Raw genomic sequence first — 21,438 nt, forward strand, 5'->3', positions numbered from 1 at the left:
GTTTTTCTAACAAATTCTGGCACAGAAGTGGAAGTTGCATTATGTTTGCTGCATAAAAATATACAGATAAAAAAAAAAGAAAAAAAATGTCTCTAAATTGCCAGTGATGTTGTCACCTGCATTCATATTCTGTTATCTCCTTTAATATCAATATGACTTCTTAAGAGCACAGGTACTTCTTATTACTTAGTGGAATTCCTTAGTTATCTGGTAAACTGTCAGGTTTCACTGCTTGCCCTAGGATGAGTCTTCATTCAGTATCTTGATGTTTATTTGAGATGGTAGATATGGTATTAGATAAAGCTGATGAAAAGCAGTTGCCTACAGGCCTGACTTTCTCTGTTTCTACTTCAGATATTGTCTGGTGTAGTCTGTGTGATAGACCTTTACTGCAGTTTTTCAACTGTGCATGTCCTCTGAGCTGTAGGATTATCTTTTCTTAGAAGAACAGTCACTGTCCTAGTATACCCAGGAGGAAGAATGAAAATAATTGTTATTTTAATTTTTGTTTTGTTTTGTTTAATCTGCTGGCTTCAGGGTACTGCATCCCCTGTGTTTCAAATTACTATTTAACAATTGTTATATCACTCTTATGAATCTTAGTGAAGTCACTTCTCTTCTATGCATGTTAGAACTCCTAAAGCATCATAAAAAAAAAAAAGAAGAAGAAATAGCCATGTTACTGTTCTATTCATACTTCTATTACTGGTCAATGTTGTTGTTGTCGTCATCTCAAGGCTGCTTGGTGGATGAGGTACTGTTGGGTTGAACAGAAGTCCCATAGAGTACGTGGCCATGTCACACCACACTATTTTACTCTGTTCAAATTTAGGACTCTTGCTGTCAGTCTAATCTTTTATTTTGAAGTATAGCTATGATTAGAGAATGGTGGCTGACAAAATGGGATGTGATACCTGCCTAAGGGCAAATGTAAGTCTGTGATCAAAGCTCTCTGGGGTAGTGTCTCACCTCAAGCACCATCTAAAGATAGATCTCTAGAAAAAAGGTAACTATAAAGAAAGCGTATTCCTCCATATCCCTGATGCTGTGTCTCAGTTTTCTGTGAATGGAACAGTGCTGACAAGGCTGTCCACAGCATAGCATTAGTGGCTGTCAAGTAGGATGCCATATTCATGTGTGCTAGAATAGAGAAAAGACATAGGGAAAATGCAATACTTGAATGTATTAAGACCTTATATCATAAAGGAAATATAAATGCTGCCTTTGATGGATGCATGGGTTTATTTTTAAAAAAGTAAAAAGAAAAAAAAAATGGGGTATCCTTTGCAGTGCCTGGTGAGTTGTATTAATTATCTTCTCACATTAAAGAATAAATGTAGTCATCTTCTGTGACTTTTCTTTGCATCTGTAATAGGTATGACTCAATAGACACTTACAATGTGCTCAGTCAGTATTTTTAGGTGCAGTAAATGTTAAATTAATAAGCTCTGAAAATTCAGGATTCATTGAGGCATGTAAAGTCTTATCTCTTTTATGTCTCTTCCATTTTCAGTTTAATTACTGTAAACACTTGGGGACAGAAATGCAGCAGTAATTACAAATTAGCATGAGGAAGGCCTGTTGCACTTTTTGAGTCTCTCCATTCAAACTGTACCTAGAGACAAAAAAAAACATATAGACAGGATTGTGTTCAAACCACAGCTAAATTTAATATGCAATTCCAGAGCCTTGGAATTTACTGCATAATTCACTCCTAGCTAAATAATCTTTCAAGTCTAAATTTTGTCTTTAATAAAAGGATAAATCTAGAGTATGAATGCAGCTGTTAATTTACCTTTGAAAACAAATGTGAAGTTGTCTTCTGCAGACTCCAGATACCAGAAGGGATTCAGAAATCCCTTTCTAAATGGCAGGCCAAATCTTACCAGTGCATGAAGTGCCTTAGAGTTTAGTTAAAAATGAGCAAACCAATGCTTTGTGTTCTAACGCACCCGAGGTTGTCTTCATCCAGATTGCCACCCAGGACATAATGCATCTCAAACTGTAGCTGTCGCACAGGGCTATGCTACTGCAGCTTTGCTCTCAAAATCTGCACCAGCTCACCCATCCTGAGCCTTGGGGGTGGAGGGGGGTGGAGGCTGCACTCCCAGGCTGCTCTATTAGTCCCACAGTCTCTGGGACAGTTGATTTCAATTAAATCAGTTTCCAGAAGGAACTTCAGGGAGAGGGCCAACAGAACATCTGGAGCACTGACAGAGTGTGTGTGTGTGTTGGCTTGAGCTTAGGAGTCTGTGTGGAGTTATTAAAGTTTAATGTTTGTGTACTTGGACACACACTTCAACCAAAAGATGAATTTAAGCGGCAGTGGTTCATGGCTCAGGGAGAACTTGTGTTAAAGATTATTTGAATTGGGAGTGAACTCCAGCTGATCACTTTAGCAATCATCCTAGCATTGGGGCTACACTTATTTCAGTAAGCCTGTAGATTTACTTTAAGCAGATTCACTGAGATATGTATTTTTTTTTCCTGTGTATGTATACTAATGTTTTAAGTGCTGGACATGTGCATGGCCCTTCATAAATGAATTGATGCAACCTCTGTTCTAGGTTGCTACAATAAGGTTACCAAAACTGCTAGAGTAGTACTAAAAGCCAAGAACTTAAGAGGGGAGATAGTCTGATGAAAGGTCCTTTGAGAAAATAACGGACAGCTCTTGAGAGCAGGACAGGCTGTGGTACTGCTTAGTTATAGGCACCAAGACCTCTCACAGAGGTATCGAGCCTTACAGAAATTATTGCTGCTGCTTGAAATTCAGAAACTTGTAATGGTTCTGTAGTGAGTAGGCAGCACTACGCTCACTGTTCAATTAGTTAGTCATTCATTATAATGTGAAATATTAGGAATCAAGCTAAAGGAAAACAGATAAAACTGATTCTTTTAAATGTCATTGTAAGGGCTTTTCCATATCTGAACAATCACATACTAGCAGGGACTATGGATTTAAGTCCTCAATTTCTGTTCCTGTTTAGATGGATGCTACTGATTTTTTTTCCTTTTTTTCTTTTTTAACTGGAGTTACGCTTCTTGCATGTTGTGCTATTATTTGACAACATGCAGTAATTAAAATATACTTAATTTTTTGGAAAATATACGAGATTTTTAATCTAAATATATTTTAATAAAACAGATTGGCCTGTAACCCATCACAGAAAGATAAATTATCCTAGGAAATGGTCATATATCTCATGTCCCTGCACTAAGCACACAAAATGAGAATATTTAGTGGAAGTCTACCATCTAATAGGACAGTCCATACCTTAAATATTTGAATTCCACAGTCCATTAACTTTACAGTGAAACATGTTGCCAGATGGCTGCATTTCGCACTTATTGACCACACATTTATTTTCAGGTACATGACAGATGGAGGACTCAACCTGTATACAAGAAGTCTGAACCGAATACCAGACCTAGCTGCCTCTCGAGATGTCATTCAAAGAGGGGTGCATGACGTGACTGTGGATGCAGACAGGTAACAGTGCTTTCCTGAGTAAAAAGCTATCTGAACATCACAGATATTTTTCATTCTACATACCTGTTAATATATCATCACTTTCTTCATAACAAAAAGCAAGAGAAAGCAAATTGCAGGATTTCTGAGCACATAATATGTCAAATACTACAATGAGTGGCAAAAAAAGCAAATTTCTCAAATGGGATTGGGACTTAAGAAGTATTTATTGTTAAAGATGGAAAAGAAAATATACAGAAGCCCAGACCTTATGGGAAATCTTGTACCTCTGAAATGGGACATGATTTTTACAGGTTGCCTTGTCAATTGATGAACACAGGGAGAATGTACATGATCTCAAGGCAGCAGAGAGCATGCGTGTGCTGTGCCTGTGTGGGTCAGAACATACACTTGGAGTCAGCTTGAACCAGAGCCCTGGTCTTCTCTACCCATTTTGCCTTGTGTGCATGTCAGAAGAAGATAGTACCTGTGAGCAGTGGGAAGAGAGAAGTGGGCTTATATCCCATTGCCTATGCATTGTAAAAAAAGGAACAGTACTTTCCTGCCCTTATGCATGTATACATGAGTGTGAGCTTAAAACCATGTTCCCACTAGTACTTCTGCAGATTAGGCAAGTGTTTTCTGTTTCTTTTCCTTGAGCTTAAAGTAGATTCATATTGGTGGCTTGTATCCGTGCCTGAGAAACAAAAACTCATAACCCAACTTTTGCAGAACTTAGGGCTGTCAGCTCTGAGGTTTTGGTCTGACCATCATAGAGATAAGGAGCAGCTGTGAAATTTGGCAGTCGTCATTTTTAGGGGGTTGATTTCAGTTCCCTCTTTTTAAAATCAAGTTTTCTTTAAGGAAGAAAAAATGTATTTAATCAGGAAGGGAGAAAAGGTTCATGGAGCAGCTCTGTTTTTACAAACCCAGCAAATTAATTGAAGAAGTTCTGGGATATTAATCTATGTGTGATATAATTTTTACTTTTCAGAGTTTTCTGGGGAAAATATGCTTCTGACACAGGCCAGGGATAGCCTGCATTAGTCAAACAGTGCATATAGTATATCAGGGTAAAGAAGGTCATTTCCATGTAGAGAACCAATAATTTAAAAAAGAAGTTTGCTTTAACTGACATATTAGCATTTGTTGACCTTGCAGAAAAAAGCCTGTTCTAGTTAGCAATTCAAATGTACATGGCTCAGTTCTTTGGAATGCAAGCATTGACGTGATGCAAAGACCAGAGAAAGTGTACGGTAGGCGTTTAAGAAAATAATTTGGATAGAACTCAGGAGGTAACAGAATGAGAAAATGAGAAATGTGATGTGGGCAGGAGGGACTTTTGTGGAGCTCTGTATGTGAGAACCAGAACCTTAAGCTCAAAGTGGGAGAGGGGGTGGAAAATATAGAGGTTGAGAGTCATGTAGTTAAAGACAGAGAATGCTGCTAGCACCCACATTTTTCTATGTCTCTATATCTTTTGTTCACCTGGGAGTGAAATTTTTAGAGCTCTTCCCACCATGCAATATTCACACTCAGGCTTCAAATCAGGCACATTTTCTCTGAAAAAAAGAGGTCCAAATTAAGGGATTTTAAAATTTTTCTTAGTATGCCTCAAAATCTAGATACTACTCAAACACTTTGTGTTTGTTTTGCTTTGAAGTATTATGTAGTAATGTATGTGTTAGTTTGTTTTATATAGTATGCAAGTACATAGAGGTTTCACATGTGAAACCACAGGGAAATGATCATCAGTTCTAATTGAGAACTGCATTTCCCAGTACATAAATCTGTTTAGGTCTGTTTATACAACTTTGTCAGACTGGCTAAAAATGTGCTAAAACCTACTCTGCTGTTTCTGTCTTTCATCTCTGAGTCTATCATTTGCCAGTTTGTGGAGCAGGGATTTCAATTTTGTCAGGAGATTATTTTGGGTCTTGAAAGAAAAGTTGACCAATTTTATGTAAGAGACAAGGCTTTTTAAAAAAATAGAATTCATGTGTATTCAGGCAGGAAAGATATATTTGATCTCAACAGCTAAAATCTCAATATAGTCCATCTTCACTGTGCATTTGCAAACTGCTCTTGACGTTAGCAAGCTGCATGAGCAAGCCCCAAAGTAATTTTTGAGCTTAAAACCTAGAGATGTGATGTAGGATTTACTCTATAATGACTGCTTTTCCTTACACAAAGAATGAAATCTGGATTTCTGTGCTCTTCTGGACCCTCTAGACACGGTGTCATGGAGCATGCTATATGCTATCACAGAATTAAAAACTATCAGAATGCACAGGCGTGAGGGATTTATATTATGGGTATTCAGTCAATTGTGGCATTTTCTGACTTTTCCATCCTTGTTTTTACAACCTTAACCATGCTTTGTTGACATAGATTTTTTTTGTGTGTAAGTGTATGCTATTCCTTGAAGCAACAAAATGGTGTTTTCACATGGAAAAAAATATTTTTATGAGTTCTGGTGATAACAAAAGGTATACTTTCTAAACTGGGTCACAACAAATTGTTTTAGCTCAAACACACACAAAATTGTTCATGCTACTTTTCAACAATGTGTGTCGTATGTATGATATTATATCAGGTGGGAAAAAGCAATACAGATATTGCTGAGACTCTCCCTTTGTTTGGTGGGATAGATTTTGGTCTTTCACAACAGCATGGGTATCTGTGATTTCATCTTATCTCAATAGTATTTTAGATGTTTTTTTTTTTTACTCTGAACAAAAAATAATGGGGTTTGTGTCAAGGATTCAAGGTATGCCTTGCCACCGGTATGAGGAACTTCCCTGAAAGAGGATTATTCTCCTCTATCATACCTGTATATATGTGAAGGACATGCATTTTCTCTATGGTATCATTTATACTAATATCCTTCTTCATAATTGGCATGATTTACCCTGGCCTTTCTGTTGTGAAGGACTCTGTTGTCACCTTTGTGCAGGTGAAAAATAATGATATGCTGCAAATACCTGATCTATATTAGCAGCCAAGAGAGAAGTTCAGTCTTCTGTTCATCACTAGACCCAGCAACTTTTCCTGACTGTAACTCCGTGTTCTTCATGAAAACTGACAACCTAAATTACAACTTCTGCTTACATTTTAGAACATTTTGTGAGCTGGCAGTACAATATTCGTCAGTTAGGTGGGCTGATGATATCTCTGAGTAATGCCATTTCTGTGAAATGTACACTTTCAGACGGATTCTCATTTCACGGATAAATCTGGAATAATTCATTGATATTTATGGAACTGATGTAAAGAGGCAATCACATCCCCAGTTTGATTCCTCTCTAAATTGGTTTCAGATAGCACCTGCATCTCCATGAAGGATCTCCATGTAGAAATCTAGCCTGAGGGAGTTCATCCAAATAATAACATTAAATTGAACAACTTCAGAAAAAGTTAAATTCATGAATGCGACATAAGCCAGGGATTAAGTGTTGATTGCTTACTGCTCTGGAAAGCACATTGGTGTAGAAAAGAACATAGCGTATTTGGTTGTTCAAGGGAAAGCATTGTAATGGTTCAACGAAAGGCTGAAGAGACTACAGCAACATGCGTATTCCAGAGAAGAGCAACGAAGCTGGTGAAGAAGCTGGAGAACAAGTCTTACGAGAAGCAGCTGAGGGAGCTGGGGTTGTTTAGCCTTGAGAAGAGGAGGCTGAGGGGAGACCTAATTGCTCTCTACAACTACCTGAAAGCAGGTTGTAGACCGGAGGGTGCTGGCCTTTTCTCCCAAGTGACAGGAGACAGGATGAGAGGGAATGGCCCCAAACTCCGCCAGGGGAGGTTTAGGCTGGACATTAGGAAAAAAATTTTCATGGGAAGGGTCATTGGGCACTGGAACAGGCTGGCCAGGGAGGTGGTTGAGTTGCTATCCCTGGAGGTATTTAAAAGACAGGAGGATGAGGTGCTCAGGGGCATGGTTTAGTGGCTGCTAGGAGTGGTTGGACTCAATGATCCTGTGGGTCTTTTCCAACCTAGTGATTCTGTAACATCAGATATCAGTGTTTGTATCATTCTTCTTCTGATATTTTTTCCTAATTTGGACTCTTTTTGTCCAAAAATGTGTATTCTTTGCAATTTACCTTGCCTCAAATACCATAAGAAACTAATTAGAGAGGAAGATGGATTCTCTGCAGCGGGTGTAACTTGGGATGTGGCTGGGAGAGTTCTCAGTTGTATGATATTACTTTTCATTTATTGTTCTGTCTTCCTCCTCTACACTCTGGCATTTGCCTTCTGGGACTCTTAGAGGGAGTATTCGAGGAACATTCTTGGAGTTCAAAACCCTTTTCAAAGTAAGATGAGCCAAAAGAGATTAGATGTAAGGACACAAAATGAATTATGTTGTTGGGAAGAATAAGGTTTATTGAAAAGTAAGTTGCAATGTTTCCAAACCACCCTGGGTTGTCCACAAAAATTGTTAGCAAAGTTTAAACAAGCCCTTTAAGAAATATATGTAGTTCCACTGAGTTTAACCATTGTCCTTCCACCTCCTATGCCTGCTGGATTTAGCGCATCAAAAGCCATAGTTCCCTTCACCTTCATCAGTCAACAGTCAACACGAGTTGTGCAACCACTTTCCCCTCACATCCCTTGAATGTACTATCCAGGTTTTTTCACCTTTTCTTAAACCAAAGCTTTAAAGGTAGCTTACTGTGCTCAGTGTGTGTTTGTCATGACCTGCATCGGATACGTCGCTGTTGAATCTGAGCCCATGTTACAGAGTTCTTGTGCACAAGGCATCTTTAAAATGCTTCCTCCATCTGTCACATGTGCAGAAGATCTGGCAGTTATTTCAGACTAGATGAAGTGGGCCTGTTTGTTCTCACTCAAACCATAATCACCATAGTATGTTATTAATCATAATTATAATAAAATAATTCCAGATTTTGCCTGTAGTTTATTAACTAACTTCCTGCATGAATGACTATAAGTCATCTCTTTGAGATGGAATATTGTGCTTTTGTAAAAGGAACTTCTCTGGAGTTCAAACGAATGTTGAACTGGGAGCACTGATTCATAGAGTTGGTAGAGTCAGAAAAGGCTGAGAGAAATCATGAACAGTAGCTTAAAATCCTGACAGAATGCAATGCCTGTTCTCATGCTGAAAAGTTTTGGTAGCACATTGAAATTGCTGATGCCATTTGTAATTGAACCCTTTGGAATGTTGTTCAATGGACAGTTATATTTTATGTATTACTGTTCTATCCAGATGCTTCTGCATCTGGATGTGGATAGTGTATGTCTGCACTGCCGTAATGCTGTGCTTTCTGCCATGTGTTCCTTCAGTTTGGTGTTGATGCAAACACTGTTATGCCGTGTTGCAACTATTACCTGTTCACTTTGCTGCCTCTGATAGCAGAGCAGAATTTACTATGGATAATTAAAGAAATTGTATATAGTGCAGTATTAGTGATATTCACTGTGTACAGTCAGCTCTCTACCCTTTTCTCTGTCTCCTAACATTTCATCTGTGTCCAACTCAGTGTGCCGGTGTCTATGGCAGTAATACAAGCATTGATCCCACAGGTATAAGGTAACAAAACAGAAAAAAAGATACATCTGCTTCTTACTGTCTCAGAATATCTTGGACAAAACTGAGTTTTGCTGCAAAACCATCTTGTGGAGGGATATGTCCCGTAGCTTTGTATCTGTCTTCACCACTAAGTATGCCTGGGATTGCTGTTCTCTTCACAAGCTAAGAAAAAGTCATTATAGACCTTAAAGTCAGCATGGTTCATCCAGTCGTGTAATCTGCTATAATTTTTCTGTCTGTGATTTTGCACTATTAGTAGTTTCTTGAGATACTGAAATAATTATAAATATCTATACTTCACTGTTTATGCAGTTATTACTGAAATATCTCCAGAAACCATAATTAAAGACCCTTTCTCATGAAGCAATTTAAATTTTAAACAGTTTTTACTATTGTTTCTCTCTTCTATACTTTTAATCTTCCATAATTTCTTTTCACAGCTGTTGCTGTTAATATTTCCTACCATTTACTTTTATTATTCTCAAATGATCCTGCATTTTCATAATCTCTGGTGTAAATCTTTCCTCATTTTGGCGTCTTTTAGGCTGTTAAGAAAGTTACGAGTTAGAAATACTTGTTTCAATGTGCATCTTATTTTTAGCTTTTCTGCAAACTAAGGATGCTGTATTTTCGTACCTAAAAAATAAATATTTATGTATCCATGCACAAAGAATAGAATAATTGTGTTAAAAGGAGTACTCCTGTTTTTTTTGTTCATTATGTTGTTAAGTATTCAGAACCCTTTGAGGATGCCTTATTTTCGAAGGCATAATGAAAAGTAAAATTTTCAGTGATAAGATTTGGTATAGCATTATTAATTTAGAAAGAAACATATTTGTATTGAATATGTCTTTTTTTCTGTTCATGATTTCAGACTAAGGATTTGGACAATAGAAAGTAAGCAGAGCAACTGGACTTTGATTTAATTTTGTGGGGTTGCCTCTTTCTTTAATTGTTTTAAATATCTATAGAAATTGCCCAGAGAACCACAAACCAAAACAAGGGAACATTTAGCAGCTGTGTGAATTTTTAGGTTCAGATGCTTTATTAATAGCAGTGACATAAACAAACTGCATTGTTAGCATGCTGTCATTACCATGTTAAACTGTCATTATCCTGCACCATCGTGTCTGCCGACACGTTTCTTTGCACCCAACTTACATAAGGAAATGACATTTAGAAAAGGCAAGAGCGGTGCATGGCAGATGTTTACTTTCAAACAAGACCGAGCTGCATGTGATTATGTGGAATGAATGACAAATGAAGTTTTCTTCTTTTCAGTTTTTGTCAAGTGATGGAAAGAGGGACAACATCAACTAATTTCAGTTTATATGAAAGAGAAATTCATGGAAATAAGTTTTTAAATTTTTGCAAGGACTGGGAGTGAATTACATTCTCAGGCAACACTAAATGATCTGAGCTTGCCAGGTCATTAAACCAAAGGTTGGCAGTTTGCAGCTGACACGTTTAGCATTCTTACAAATCTGCTGTTTCAAAGTGGATGATGTGGAGCTAGGTATTAATGTTATGCAGACTATTGGCATTCTTTACTTCTGCTTACCTCAAAGTTTGGTTTAGATATTTTAAAATTGTTTGAAGTGAGGCTGGGTTTTATCATATGTTAACACATTGCTAATACTTCCCTTCAGGAAAAATGCAAATGCTTTATTTTGATTGTAATTTGCTTCTGAGGAGAGTACCAATGTGTTTAATAGCAACTACTGAAGATGCAGTTTGCAGTTTCAGGACTAGCAGAATTTTGGTCCACTAGTGTACTTCATTGTTGTCAGCAAAGACTGATGTTCTGCACCCTTTGTGTTAGCACAAAACATGGGTATCAAGATTTAAATCATTACCCAAAATACCTAGGCTCGAATATAAAATTAACAAACTTAAATCTCATGTGTGATACATATTTGAGTCCTAAAGTCAAGAAACAATTGAAGTTCTTTAAAACATCCTGATTTGTTTGATGGCTAAAAGAAAAAATGTAACTTTATTCTCCTGTGTGGCTATAAAAAAATATAATATTGACATTTGCAACAAAATAGGGGCAGTTGAGATGACAGTTCTAACATCAACAATCACAAAGTATTTTAGGCAGATACTCCATGAAACTGAATATAAAAAGTGTGATTTTGATGATTTAGTATTGTAGGCACAGCTGCTTGTGATCACCAAATTGTCTTTTGTTCTAAATTGCCTCAGAGAGACCTGTTTCCTTGTGGAATAAAATATTCTTTTTTCGTACTTAAGTTATTTACTAAAGAAATTTTTTTTTTCATAATAGCTGCTTACCAGATCGAGGTACCTCTTGGTGCGCAATTCACGCATGCTTGGCAGACAAATTATAAGAATGTTCCAATTAACACTTTAATAGAAAACAGTTGATTTGTAACACTATACAAATCTTTCACCTTAGATTTATTAGGTATAAGTTCACTTTAAAGAGCATTTTGATTTGGCAGTTTCAGCAGACCTCTAAAATGATAGGGAACAAGAAACTAGAAGGAAAGCCAGATCATGATGCACTTTTTGTACCCACAAGAGATAATGAGAAAGAGGTAAAATGATCTCCTGTGACTGTTGGTTTGTACACCTGCTCTTCCTCCTACATGCTAAATGGACAGAACAGGTAGGTGAAAGGAAGGATAAATTTAAATTAAGCTTAGCATCTTGAGGGTGCAAATGCCTGTTTATTGCTTGAGCTGTAGGGCCACTTACAGTGTGAAAGAGGAAAATTGCAAGGTTTGACCCTTTCCCTTGCAATATGCTGCTCTTAGAGCCAAACAGTGCTGCTCTCTGACCTGGGACGGCAGGAAGGCAGTGATGTTCCACGCATTTTGGATTGGCAATTGCATTGCAAGGTAACTTCATCATTAATGGCTAAAAAAGATAGCCTGATTCCAACCAAAAGCTAGCCATGGGTTATCTATGATAAGATAAGATTAAAAGAAGGATATATCTAAAGCTGTGCAGGTTAAAAAACATGGGAGCCTTTTATTTTCTGGAAAAAGAAATAGACTTTCAACCCCGTAGGCTGGCAAAGATAGTGTTCAAAGGAAGTGAGCATGAAGGGAAAGCTGGGAAGTATGCAGAGTGGCAGAAACACTTTCAGCCAGGGCAAAGAATACCCCTTGCTGTGGGATGCCTGCTGTGGAGCGCAACATGTGTTAACCTTTTTCCTAAAAGAGAAATCCCTCCATTTTCTTGTATCAACATTTTACCTATAAATCTTAACAATGTCTTCTTTTGATGGAGAGAGGAAAAGAGGATCCTCCTTTTTTCAATTTGTTCTCCAAGCACCGTTATGGAGCCTTCTTGTCCCTTCAGAGCCCTGTGTGACAACCTCAGCTCTGCACAGGGAAATGTCTGGTACGGCAATGTGCTTGGAGTTTGTTTTCTTCTGAAGTGACAGCACTAATCTCATCTGTGTCTAATTGTTCAAATATTAAGTCTTCAAAGATTTCCTTTGTAAACAAAAGATTGTCAAAACAATCGAAGCAGGATCAGATGTGTAGACTTAATGAGTGGAACCCTCAATGCATTTTACAGAAGACTTTTTTTACAAAAGAATACAGTATAGTTATAATTCAAACCTGATTAGTGGATGGAATAATCTAAAATACATTCTTTTAGTTATATTTAAAAATAGCTTTGCCTAATTACAATTTACCTGAACAAATAAGCTTTTTGTCTTTTTCCTGCGTGCATCAGCTTTAATTTCCAATGTACTAAACTTTCTCTTATATTCCTTTCGGATGCATTATGCTTTAGATCAGTTTTATACTGCCGAATATAATATGAACTGGCTGCTAAACCTATTAACTGCTATGTAGATAGATTCACAAAAGCAAAAATTACTTTACTGCAGTTTAAAAACATATGTGGTGTTGGAAATAATTGCATAGCCCTGAGAAGTATAATAATTGACAGAACAGGTTCTGTCACTCCTCGAAGTGTTTTATCTAGAGATAAATCTTACTGATATAAACCAAAGTCAGTTCTGGAGTCCTCAGCATGGGGAGGACATCTATTACAGCAGGTCCAAAGGAGAGCTATGAAGGTGATCATAGGGCTGGAGCACCTGCTCTATGAGGACAGGCTGAGAGTTGGGCTTGTTGAGCCAAGAGAAGAGAAGGCTCCAGAGAGACCTTATAGCAGCCTTCCAGTATTTAAAGGGGGCTACAGGAAAACCAGGAAGGGGTTCTCTGTCAGCGAGTGTAGTGATAGGATGAGGGGTAATGGTTTTAGGCTGAAAGAGGGTAGATATAGATTAAATATTAGGAATTTTTTTTTTTTTTTCCTGTGGGGATGGTGAGATACTGGAAGAGATTGCCCAGAGTAGTTGTGGATTTCCCCATCCCTGGAGGTGTTCAAGGCCAGGCTGCACGAGGCTTTGAGCAACGCGATCTAGTGGAAAGCATTCCTGCCCATGGCAGGGGAGTTGAAACTGGGTGAGCTTTAAGGTCCCTTCCAACTTTAACCATATTACAATATCCTACATTTTTTTATTAGGAAATCAGTATACTGACTTAAAACTGAAATTAAAACATTTCAAATGGAAAGGATTTGAACCAGTTTCTGGAAAAAAGACTGAATTGACAGGAAAACATTGTTATGCATCACATCTTCAGACTGTGTGTTAATGAACAGATTAATATTGATAGCCAATGCATAGAATCTGAAATTTTGTTGATTCAAACTAGAAATGCACACAAAATTTTAGGAGCAAGATTGTGAGCTTTTGGAACAAGACATGAGGAACAAAGGTAGAGTGTACTTATCTTGGTGTTTGGTTTTTTGTTTGCTTTTTTTTTAAACAAGCCTGGATCTTTCTGTAAGATATTTATGGCCAGATTTAATTACCAAAGTTGACAATATTTAGTGAGTGGTCTGTGTCTGGGGTGACTGGAGGACATGTAATGCTTTATCAGAGGCAAGTGATCTATAAAGGTGTATAATCATCGTGACTCATGAACCACCATCTGGAAGCTTTTATCTCTTTCTATTGACTGTACCAGGAGCGTAGCTAGACAACTAGCTTTTGGGCTAAGATGAAATATGACTAGTTTGAAGAATTAAAAAGAAGTGCTGGGTTTTTTTCATTTTAAATAAAAGAAATGGTAGCAGAACACTGCAGTGAAGTGACATGCATCTATGTAGCTACATCAGTCACAGCATGACATGACATACTGTCATCCAGTGGAAGGAGTTACCCTGTGAGGGATTTTAGCAAGCCTCCATTTTAGGAAACAGTACTGTAAAGCTATTGAATAATCAGCATATTACTTTAAGGTTGAAGAATTCTTGTTTTTCCTTTTTGAGTTAAAAGCCTTCCCCTTCATGAAAAGAATTGCCTCAGTGTTCCACGTGTGACCCAAATCTTTTGATGCATGAAAAATAACTGAATTGGCTCTATTTTAAAAGTATTTTCCCTTTGTTCAGGATAGAAAGACATGTATGATCCTCTGTCTTGTACATCTTTCTTTCTCTTTCTTAAATAATTTAAATTAATGATAAAGCAGTACTCTTGAGAAATGGTTGACTATAAAGTGGATAAACTCAATGTAAAAGCATGTAGGGAAAATATTTTTTTCATTAAAAATAAAGTGTGTTGACAACGATAAACTATAGCCTTCCAGATAAAGGTGAAAACTAATATTCTAAATAGATTTTAAATTGCTTTCCCTAGACAACTTATTTTCCATAAATTTACCCATTATATTTACTTTTGGAATGATTCTATTGGATTGGTGATGTAGGAAATTTTAAGAAGGCTGGGCTTGTGTGTATGAGTGTCATTCCACCGCGCCACTGAATTGCTGAGTAGTAGTAAGTGAGCCCCAGGAATTCCAGCTCAATTTGTGCTGATTTCCAGTGTGGGCAATAAGAACAGCCCACATGACAGAAAATTTACGAGAGATAGTTTATTAATTTCAGACTGCTACTTTGGTGATATTTTGTCAGATTCTTGGACCTACTGCAACTCGTTGGTACAACTCTGCTCAAAGGCAAGAAATACCACAGGTATCTAGTCAGCAATGCCGTACACAGTATTGGTCCTCAGTCTGTGTTGGGTTTGATTAGTGCTTACTGAGGGAGCTATAACCATTTCCTTGACAGGAGTTCTATTTCTCTCACTAGCCCTGGTTCTGATACAAGAGAGAACTTAGCAGTGTGGTGTTTTGTAAATGTTATTTGTTCTCTTGAAGCTGCAGGAATACAGCAAGTATCTTGGCTACCATACCTCACTCTGAAAACATTAGCTATTGTCCTTCCTCCATGAAAATAACAGTGAAACCTAAATACTGAGTTAATTTCACTAAGTATTGAATTGCCAAAAGAATAAGGTCTTTCAGCTTCTGTTTCAAGAAGACAGCAGTGCATTTCTAGGTTCATAGTTGTGGCCTTAATAAGATGCCAAATTGCTATCAACACTTCAACTTTTAAATCAAAGAAAAAAAAAAGAAAAATAGTTTATTCTTTATTTTTCAGTAAATCATAGTTTTTTAAAAGAAATTTCTATCTTTATAACATAACCTAAGTAAGATTAAGAATTGATCACCAGCTGCAGCTTCCTGTAAATATTCTCTAACTAAACTTTTTGTGTGTGTGATCCTTCTAGAAAATCAATGCTCCTTAAAAAGCTGGCTTTGAAGGGTTTCCCCTCCTTTCCAGCCTCCTGTTTTGTGTCCCCCCACCACCACCCATATCGTGGGTAGCCCTAGAAGAAAAATCATAATAACTACATCCAGATATTCCCTTATATATTTTCTAAAAGCTCCTGTAAAATTTACTAGGTAGGGTATAGAACAGTCTGGTAGCTGTCTTATACTAGTAGCGTGGACAACCAAAGCTGCCTTCCATATGTCTCATGCTCAAGGGAAATTCACAGAGGATATGAAGTCATCGTTTTTTCTCCTTTCTGCAGCTGTGATGTTTTAGACTAACGTTTTTTAAAAAAAAAATAGGATTAATTATCAGTGCTATGGTATGTCATTCATGTAATACAGCAGACAACAAAGGACAGTTGTATCATTGTTATGTAAAATAATTAATATATTGAGACTAATCAAGACTCCAAGTTAATTTCTTAGAAAATTCTGCTATTCATTCTACCAGTGTCTGGGAAACCACCTCATCTTGTTTGAATAGCAGTTTTATGTTTTGTTCCTGCTATCTCAGCTGTATTTTGCAAGAACATGGGGTAAAAGCCCAACATAAATCTTAGGAAGAGTGAACCAAGCTTAAGTATCTCACTCCTGGATTTATAGGATTTGTATTTGAAAAACTGATCCTAGCTATTAGGAAAAAAATATGTTCTAAAAAGGAAAACCAGGGAAATTTAGGAAAAAAAATGATTGAAGACTCTAAGCAGTCTGATAATGTCAGGATGGCTTGTATTATGGGGGTCACAAAACTGTAAATAAAACTAGATTTTCAGAGAACAGTGTTAAATTTCTACATGTTTACTATTCACCTTTTAGCCAAACAGAAATACACCTGACTGATCTTAAAAGAACTGAATCTTCCACAATTGATTGTCTTCTGTTTTATCTTTGAAAGCTTTTCCAAAATATTGTTTGCAAAAGTGTGTCATAATGTAGAGATTATCGCAAACATATTGTCAGATTTTCCTGAGTGGTACATGATTAAATTCAAGCACTGGGTGCTAGGTTGTAGATTGAGCAAATTACTTTCTCTTTTCATTTGACCCTGGAGAATTCCCTCAAGAGAAATTTGTAGATTAATTCACATGCCACAGAAAGCCTTCACTCTGTAAAGAAACTCAGACATGAATCTTACTCTTCTTCCCTATCTTTTTCTATTCCGCATAGGAGAATAAACACTAGTATGTTGAAACACAGTGGTTTTATATTATGTGTATGTGTTTTTTCTGAAACAGTCTCATGAAAATATTGTGGGTCTGCAATAAATTCAATCAGCTTAACATTTGTTATATTCATTTTAATACTTGGCCCCACTAAGAAAGATGGAACAGCTTCTACACTGGGCTCCCACACGAAGGCTGCTTTCTTGTGGGTCTCCAGTGTATACCTGACAATCAATACTACATTTGCCATTAAAAACTTTTCAAAAAATGTTTGGTTTTATGATTGGCCAGAGAATACTCAGAATGACTTAGTACTTCCCTGAGCAGTTCTTCAAATGGAACACACATTAAAAGGGCAGTCAAGAAAATTACCTGTTGGCCAGACTGAACCCAGAGCAAGAAGCTTCCAGGAACACACCAGAGAAAGGACTTATTCATGAAGAAAATGGAAACCATGTTGCAAAGTAGGTGTCAAAGCAGAATTATTATGAAGCTGTGCATAAAAGATACCGAGGAGACCACTGTTCTCAAGAGTATAGGTGTCATGACAAGTACAGTGTGTGCAGCTGTGTGGCTGCCCTTTTGCTCTGGTTAGTAAGTCAGCAAAACAAGACTATGCAACACCCTCAACCAACTGTGCTGTAATACTCTGAAATTATTTTATAGGCTTTTGACTGACAAATATACAATATTTCTGCTGCATCTGGTTTTGGCATGAATGTTTAGGCTTCTTTCAGAGGAATATGAACAGCCCTTTGTTGCAGAGAATGTTGGCCAAGTTCAGAGAGCCCTGTGTGTCCCTGCAACGCTGCTGGCAGCTCAGAGTGACATAAGAGCTCAGCAGAGGTGGTGTGGCTCCCTGAACTTCATGCTTCACCTCTTGCCAGCTGCTATGTGTAGCCAAATGGTCACTCAAGAACCCTTTAGAATGTTCTCAATTATAAGAAGCATTTCATTAGCTTCATCCTTTCGTTGTAGAAATCCAGAAGTGGCCTGGAAGCATTCGATGTGTGCTGGATACAATTGGGACGGCCTAAGGAATTCAAGCTGTAGTAGATGAGTGTAAGATTTTAACCAGATTAATGAGATAAGGGAGGAAAACTATTAAGTCTAGATAAATCAGTGCTATATTATGTCAGGAGTGAAAAGACATTTATCAGCACAGTACTTTTGAGTCATATGCTACAGTGGCAAAATAGTGGTGTTAGTTTTCCTTTGTGCTGCAGTTTCAAAGTTGTCTGATACATATTTAGTAGCTGTTTTGTGATAAAGTCTGTGTGCCAGAGCCATCAGGACTTTGTGCAAGCCCTAAGAGTCTGTTACCTTCATATGATAATCAAAGTAAAATCTCATAAAGCTAATATCGGAGCTTCTACAAAAATGTATGGCAGCAACTGTTTTAATGCAAAACAAATAGTGTGTGTTGTGTAGCAAGTTGTAGCCTTTAATGTTCAGGTTCCTTTACTTTTCCACTAATTTAGCAAGCACAAAGCTTTTTTGTTTTCCCAGTATACTTTCTCTTTTGTATTTTTAAGTAACTCATTTTTGGCAGAAACAAAAATAATTTGTTGGGAAAGAACATCTAGAATCATTCTTGCATTTCCTGAAAGCTAGTATTATGTTGATGTTTGTCTATGAAGCTATTCCATCTGCTATTTTTCTGCGAATTTTAAAAGAAATCTTAGAAATCTTTTTTGAAAATTATCAGTGGTAAAGCAAGAGATTTTAAAGCCAAAGTTTTGCCAAAGTTTTAGTTTTTCTTGCTAAAGACTTTTTTTTTTAAAAAAAAAAAAAAGCCACCACCTCAGTTATTTCTAAGACACTCCTAATTTAAAGACAGAATCCCTTCATTAATGGGTTTCTCTTCCTAGTGCTAGTTTTTTTCTTCTGATATTTTATAAAAGCCTTCTGTATTCCCATTTGGATAGCATTTCTTCATGATGCTTCTTCTCTGGCGTTATCTCTTCTCTGCAAGACTTGGCTGAAGCCATATCAGTAATTGCTTTCCTCCCCATTTTCATTTTACAAGAAAGGACTATTTTAACCTCTGAACTCTGAAATCGCGTTGGTCATTTCTCTCCCCTTACATTTTTCCTTTGAAGCAGTATTGAATTCCATTATACCTCCTGGGGTGTCTTTTAGGCTTGAGCAGCTTTCCTGTACTCTAGCAGTTGTGTTGCTTGGGTTCTTTTACATATTCCAGCTACTTGCATTCTTACATTCAGCATCTGTTGGGTTTGTTTGCTTTTTGCAAAGAGGAAAATGCCAAATTATTTCCTGTAGTTTTATCTTTCTAGGGTAGACTGTAATTCAAAATAAACTCTGGTTCTCCTTGTTGATAGCTATTTGATTTTATCGGTTAATCAGTAATTAGCTATAAGTCTTTCCTATAGTGATCCCCTCTTTTAAATTTAATGCCACTGTATTTTTAATGGTGAGTTTATACCTCAGCAATGGTTCGATTTTGAAATTTCACCATTGTTTCCTTCCTTTTCTGTTGCTTCAGTAAATACAAGAACCTCTTTTTGCTGTCCAGTTATATTTATGAAGATGATTGCCATTTCTTTTCAATTTGATTTTGTGGTATCATGTTGGTGCAGTGAACCTGTTCCAACAGCTCTGCCTTTTTCCAGCTTACCTTTCAACCTCTTCTGCTGATCTCGGCAAGCTTGGGTTCATTCCAATACAGTTGTGTAATGAGCACTGAGAGAGAGAAACAGTAATTAGGAATGAAGGAAAAAAACACAAAAGGCTGTTGCCACTACTCAATTTGGAAAGAAGCATTTGACATCCTGATAAATGCTGCCGGTGTGGAACATTCAAGGAAATCTCTTCAGCACTGCAAAGTGTATGGTAACAAATAAGAATGGCTAAGAAAGCTAGACGATGAGAGAGCTGGGATGTTTAGCCTGGAGAAGAGGAGGCTGAGGGGAGACCTCATTGCTCTCTACAACTACCTGAAAGGAGGTTGTGGAGAGGAGGGAGCTGGCCTCTTCTTCCAAATGACAGGGGACAGGACGAGAGGGAATGGCCTCAAGCTCCACCAGGGGAGGTTTAGACTGGACATTAGGAAAAAATTTTTCATGGAAAGGGTCATTGGGCACTGGAACAGGCTGCCCAGGGAGGTGGTTGATTCACCTTCCCTGGTGGTGTTTAAGGGATGGGTGGATGAGGTGCTGAGGGGCATGGTTTAGTGTTTGATAGGAATGGTTGGGCTCAATGATCCAGTGGGTCTTTTCCAACCTGGTGATTCTATGATTCTATGACAGTTTCCCAAGTTGGCAGGGACTTAATGGCAATAGGCTTCAAATGTTTTTGCTGTCTGCAGCTATATTTTTATTTCAGCTCTCACTTGCTACTCTGCTCTCCAGCTCAAGTGTTGCCATCATCAATTAATGCAGAAAGGGGGAAATAATTTCTTTGTAGTGAGGGGTTTTTTTCTTTGTCTTTTCCTCCCTCTATATATCAAAGCCACTTACAGCCATCATCGTCTTTATATTAGTGAGTTACCTGTGAATCTTGGGAGCCTAACTGGAGTAATTTATGAGCTAGATTAGGTGTACCTTTTTGCTGCTATGTCTTCCTGAAGCTTTCTAGATGATAGAGGATTTTTTTTGTTGTTGTTCATTTGTGTTGTTTTGGTTTTGTTGGGGGTTTTTTTTGTGGTTTTTGGGGGGGTTGGGTTTTTTTGTTTTCTGGTTGGGTTTTTTTTGTGCAGTTTCAGCCAAGCAGTAACCCTGCTCTTTTGATTTGTTCTGGCTTTAACTCATGATGACATTTATGGGAGATGAGAGAGCTTCAGGATACGAAGGAGAGATCCAGGGTGATTGGCCGCTGTTCTGGCAGCGATTTATTGAAGCCGTTTCCCTTATCTCCCTGACTGAGATCCTGGTACATTTATTGCTAAAAACCCAGATAGCCAGAGGTCTCCTACTTTCTCAGCAAACATTTGTTGTATCATAGGCTTTGACATTCAAGTTCAAAGCCTAAGAATGATTTCATTTTTAATATCAAACAGAGATAGGTTTCAACTAAACATCCTCACAGCAACCAGCTGTTTTGAATGGCTGTTGCCCCTTGTATAATTTAAATGCAAACTCTGCTTTGCTTTTTGGGAAGAAATAACGTATATTTTGCAGTATTTTTGTAAAAGGATGAACACTCTTTGGGTTTTTGCCAGACTCTTTGTATTATGTGCAGGTGCTTCGGGGCTTTAATTATTAGTGGACCTTCTAATAGAAGAAACAGAGAACAAGGCAGGAAAATTACTACAATGTGAGTTGTCTTTGCCTCTACAAAAGACTGATCTTTCCTCTCTTATCTGATACAAAACAGTAAACTTAACAGCTGTGTATCAGGTAAACAACACACAGAACTGATGGAATTATTAAGTCATTATTAAGTAAGTATGATCTATGTCAAGACACCTGGTTTTAATTGTTTTACCTAAAAAAAAAAATCAGTAAGACCCCAACCAAGCATAAACCTCTGATTGAGCAGGTAAGCAGGGCAAAGGTCTAAAGTTCTTGGGTTAATACTATGTCACTTACGGTTTCCAGTAGGCAAAATGTA

General features: G+C 37.5%; 1 protein-coding gene across 11 annotated transcripts in view; it reads left to right on the forward strand.

Annotated features, from left to right (window-relative positions):
- The window catches only part of NAV3 (neuron navigator 3), a 563,826-nt gene that overhangs the window by 451,577 nt on the left and 90,811 nt on the right, over nt 1-21,438 (forward strand). For all 11 annotated transcript variants that reach the window (XM_069858034.1, XM_069858023.1, XM_069858043.1 and 8 more), the window contains one exon: nt 3,374-3,493. In XM_069858034.1, the coding sequence (XP_069714135.1) occupies nt 3,374-3,493 (120 nt within the window). The remainder of the gene's footprint in view (nt 1-3,373; nt 3,494-21,438) is intronic.

This window comes from Phaenicophaeus curvirostris, chromosome 1, assembly GCF_032191515.1.
Source record: "Phaenicophaeus curvirostris isolate KB17595 chromosome 1, BPBGC_Pcur_1.0, whole genome shotgun sequence".
Taxonomy (NCBI): domain Eukaryota; kingdom Metazoa; phylum Chordata; class Aves; order Cuculiformes; family Cuculidae; genus Phaenicophaeus; species Phaenicophaeus curvirostris.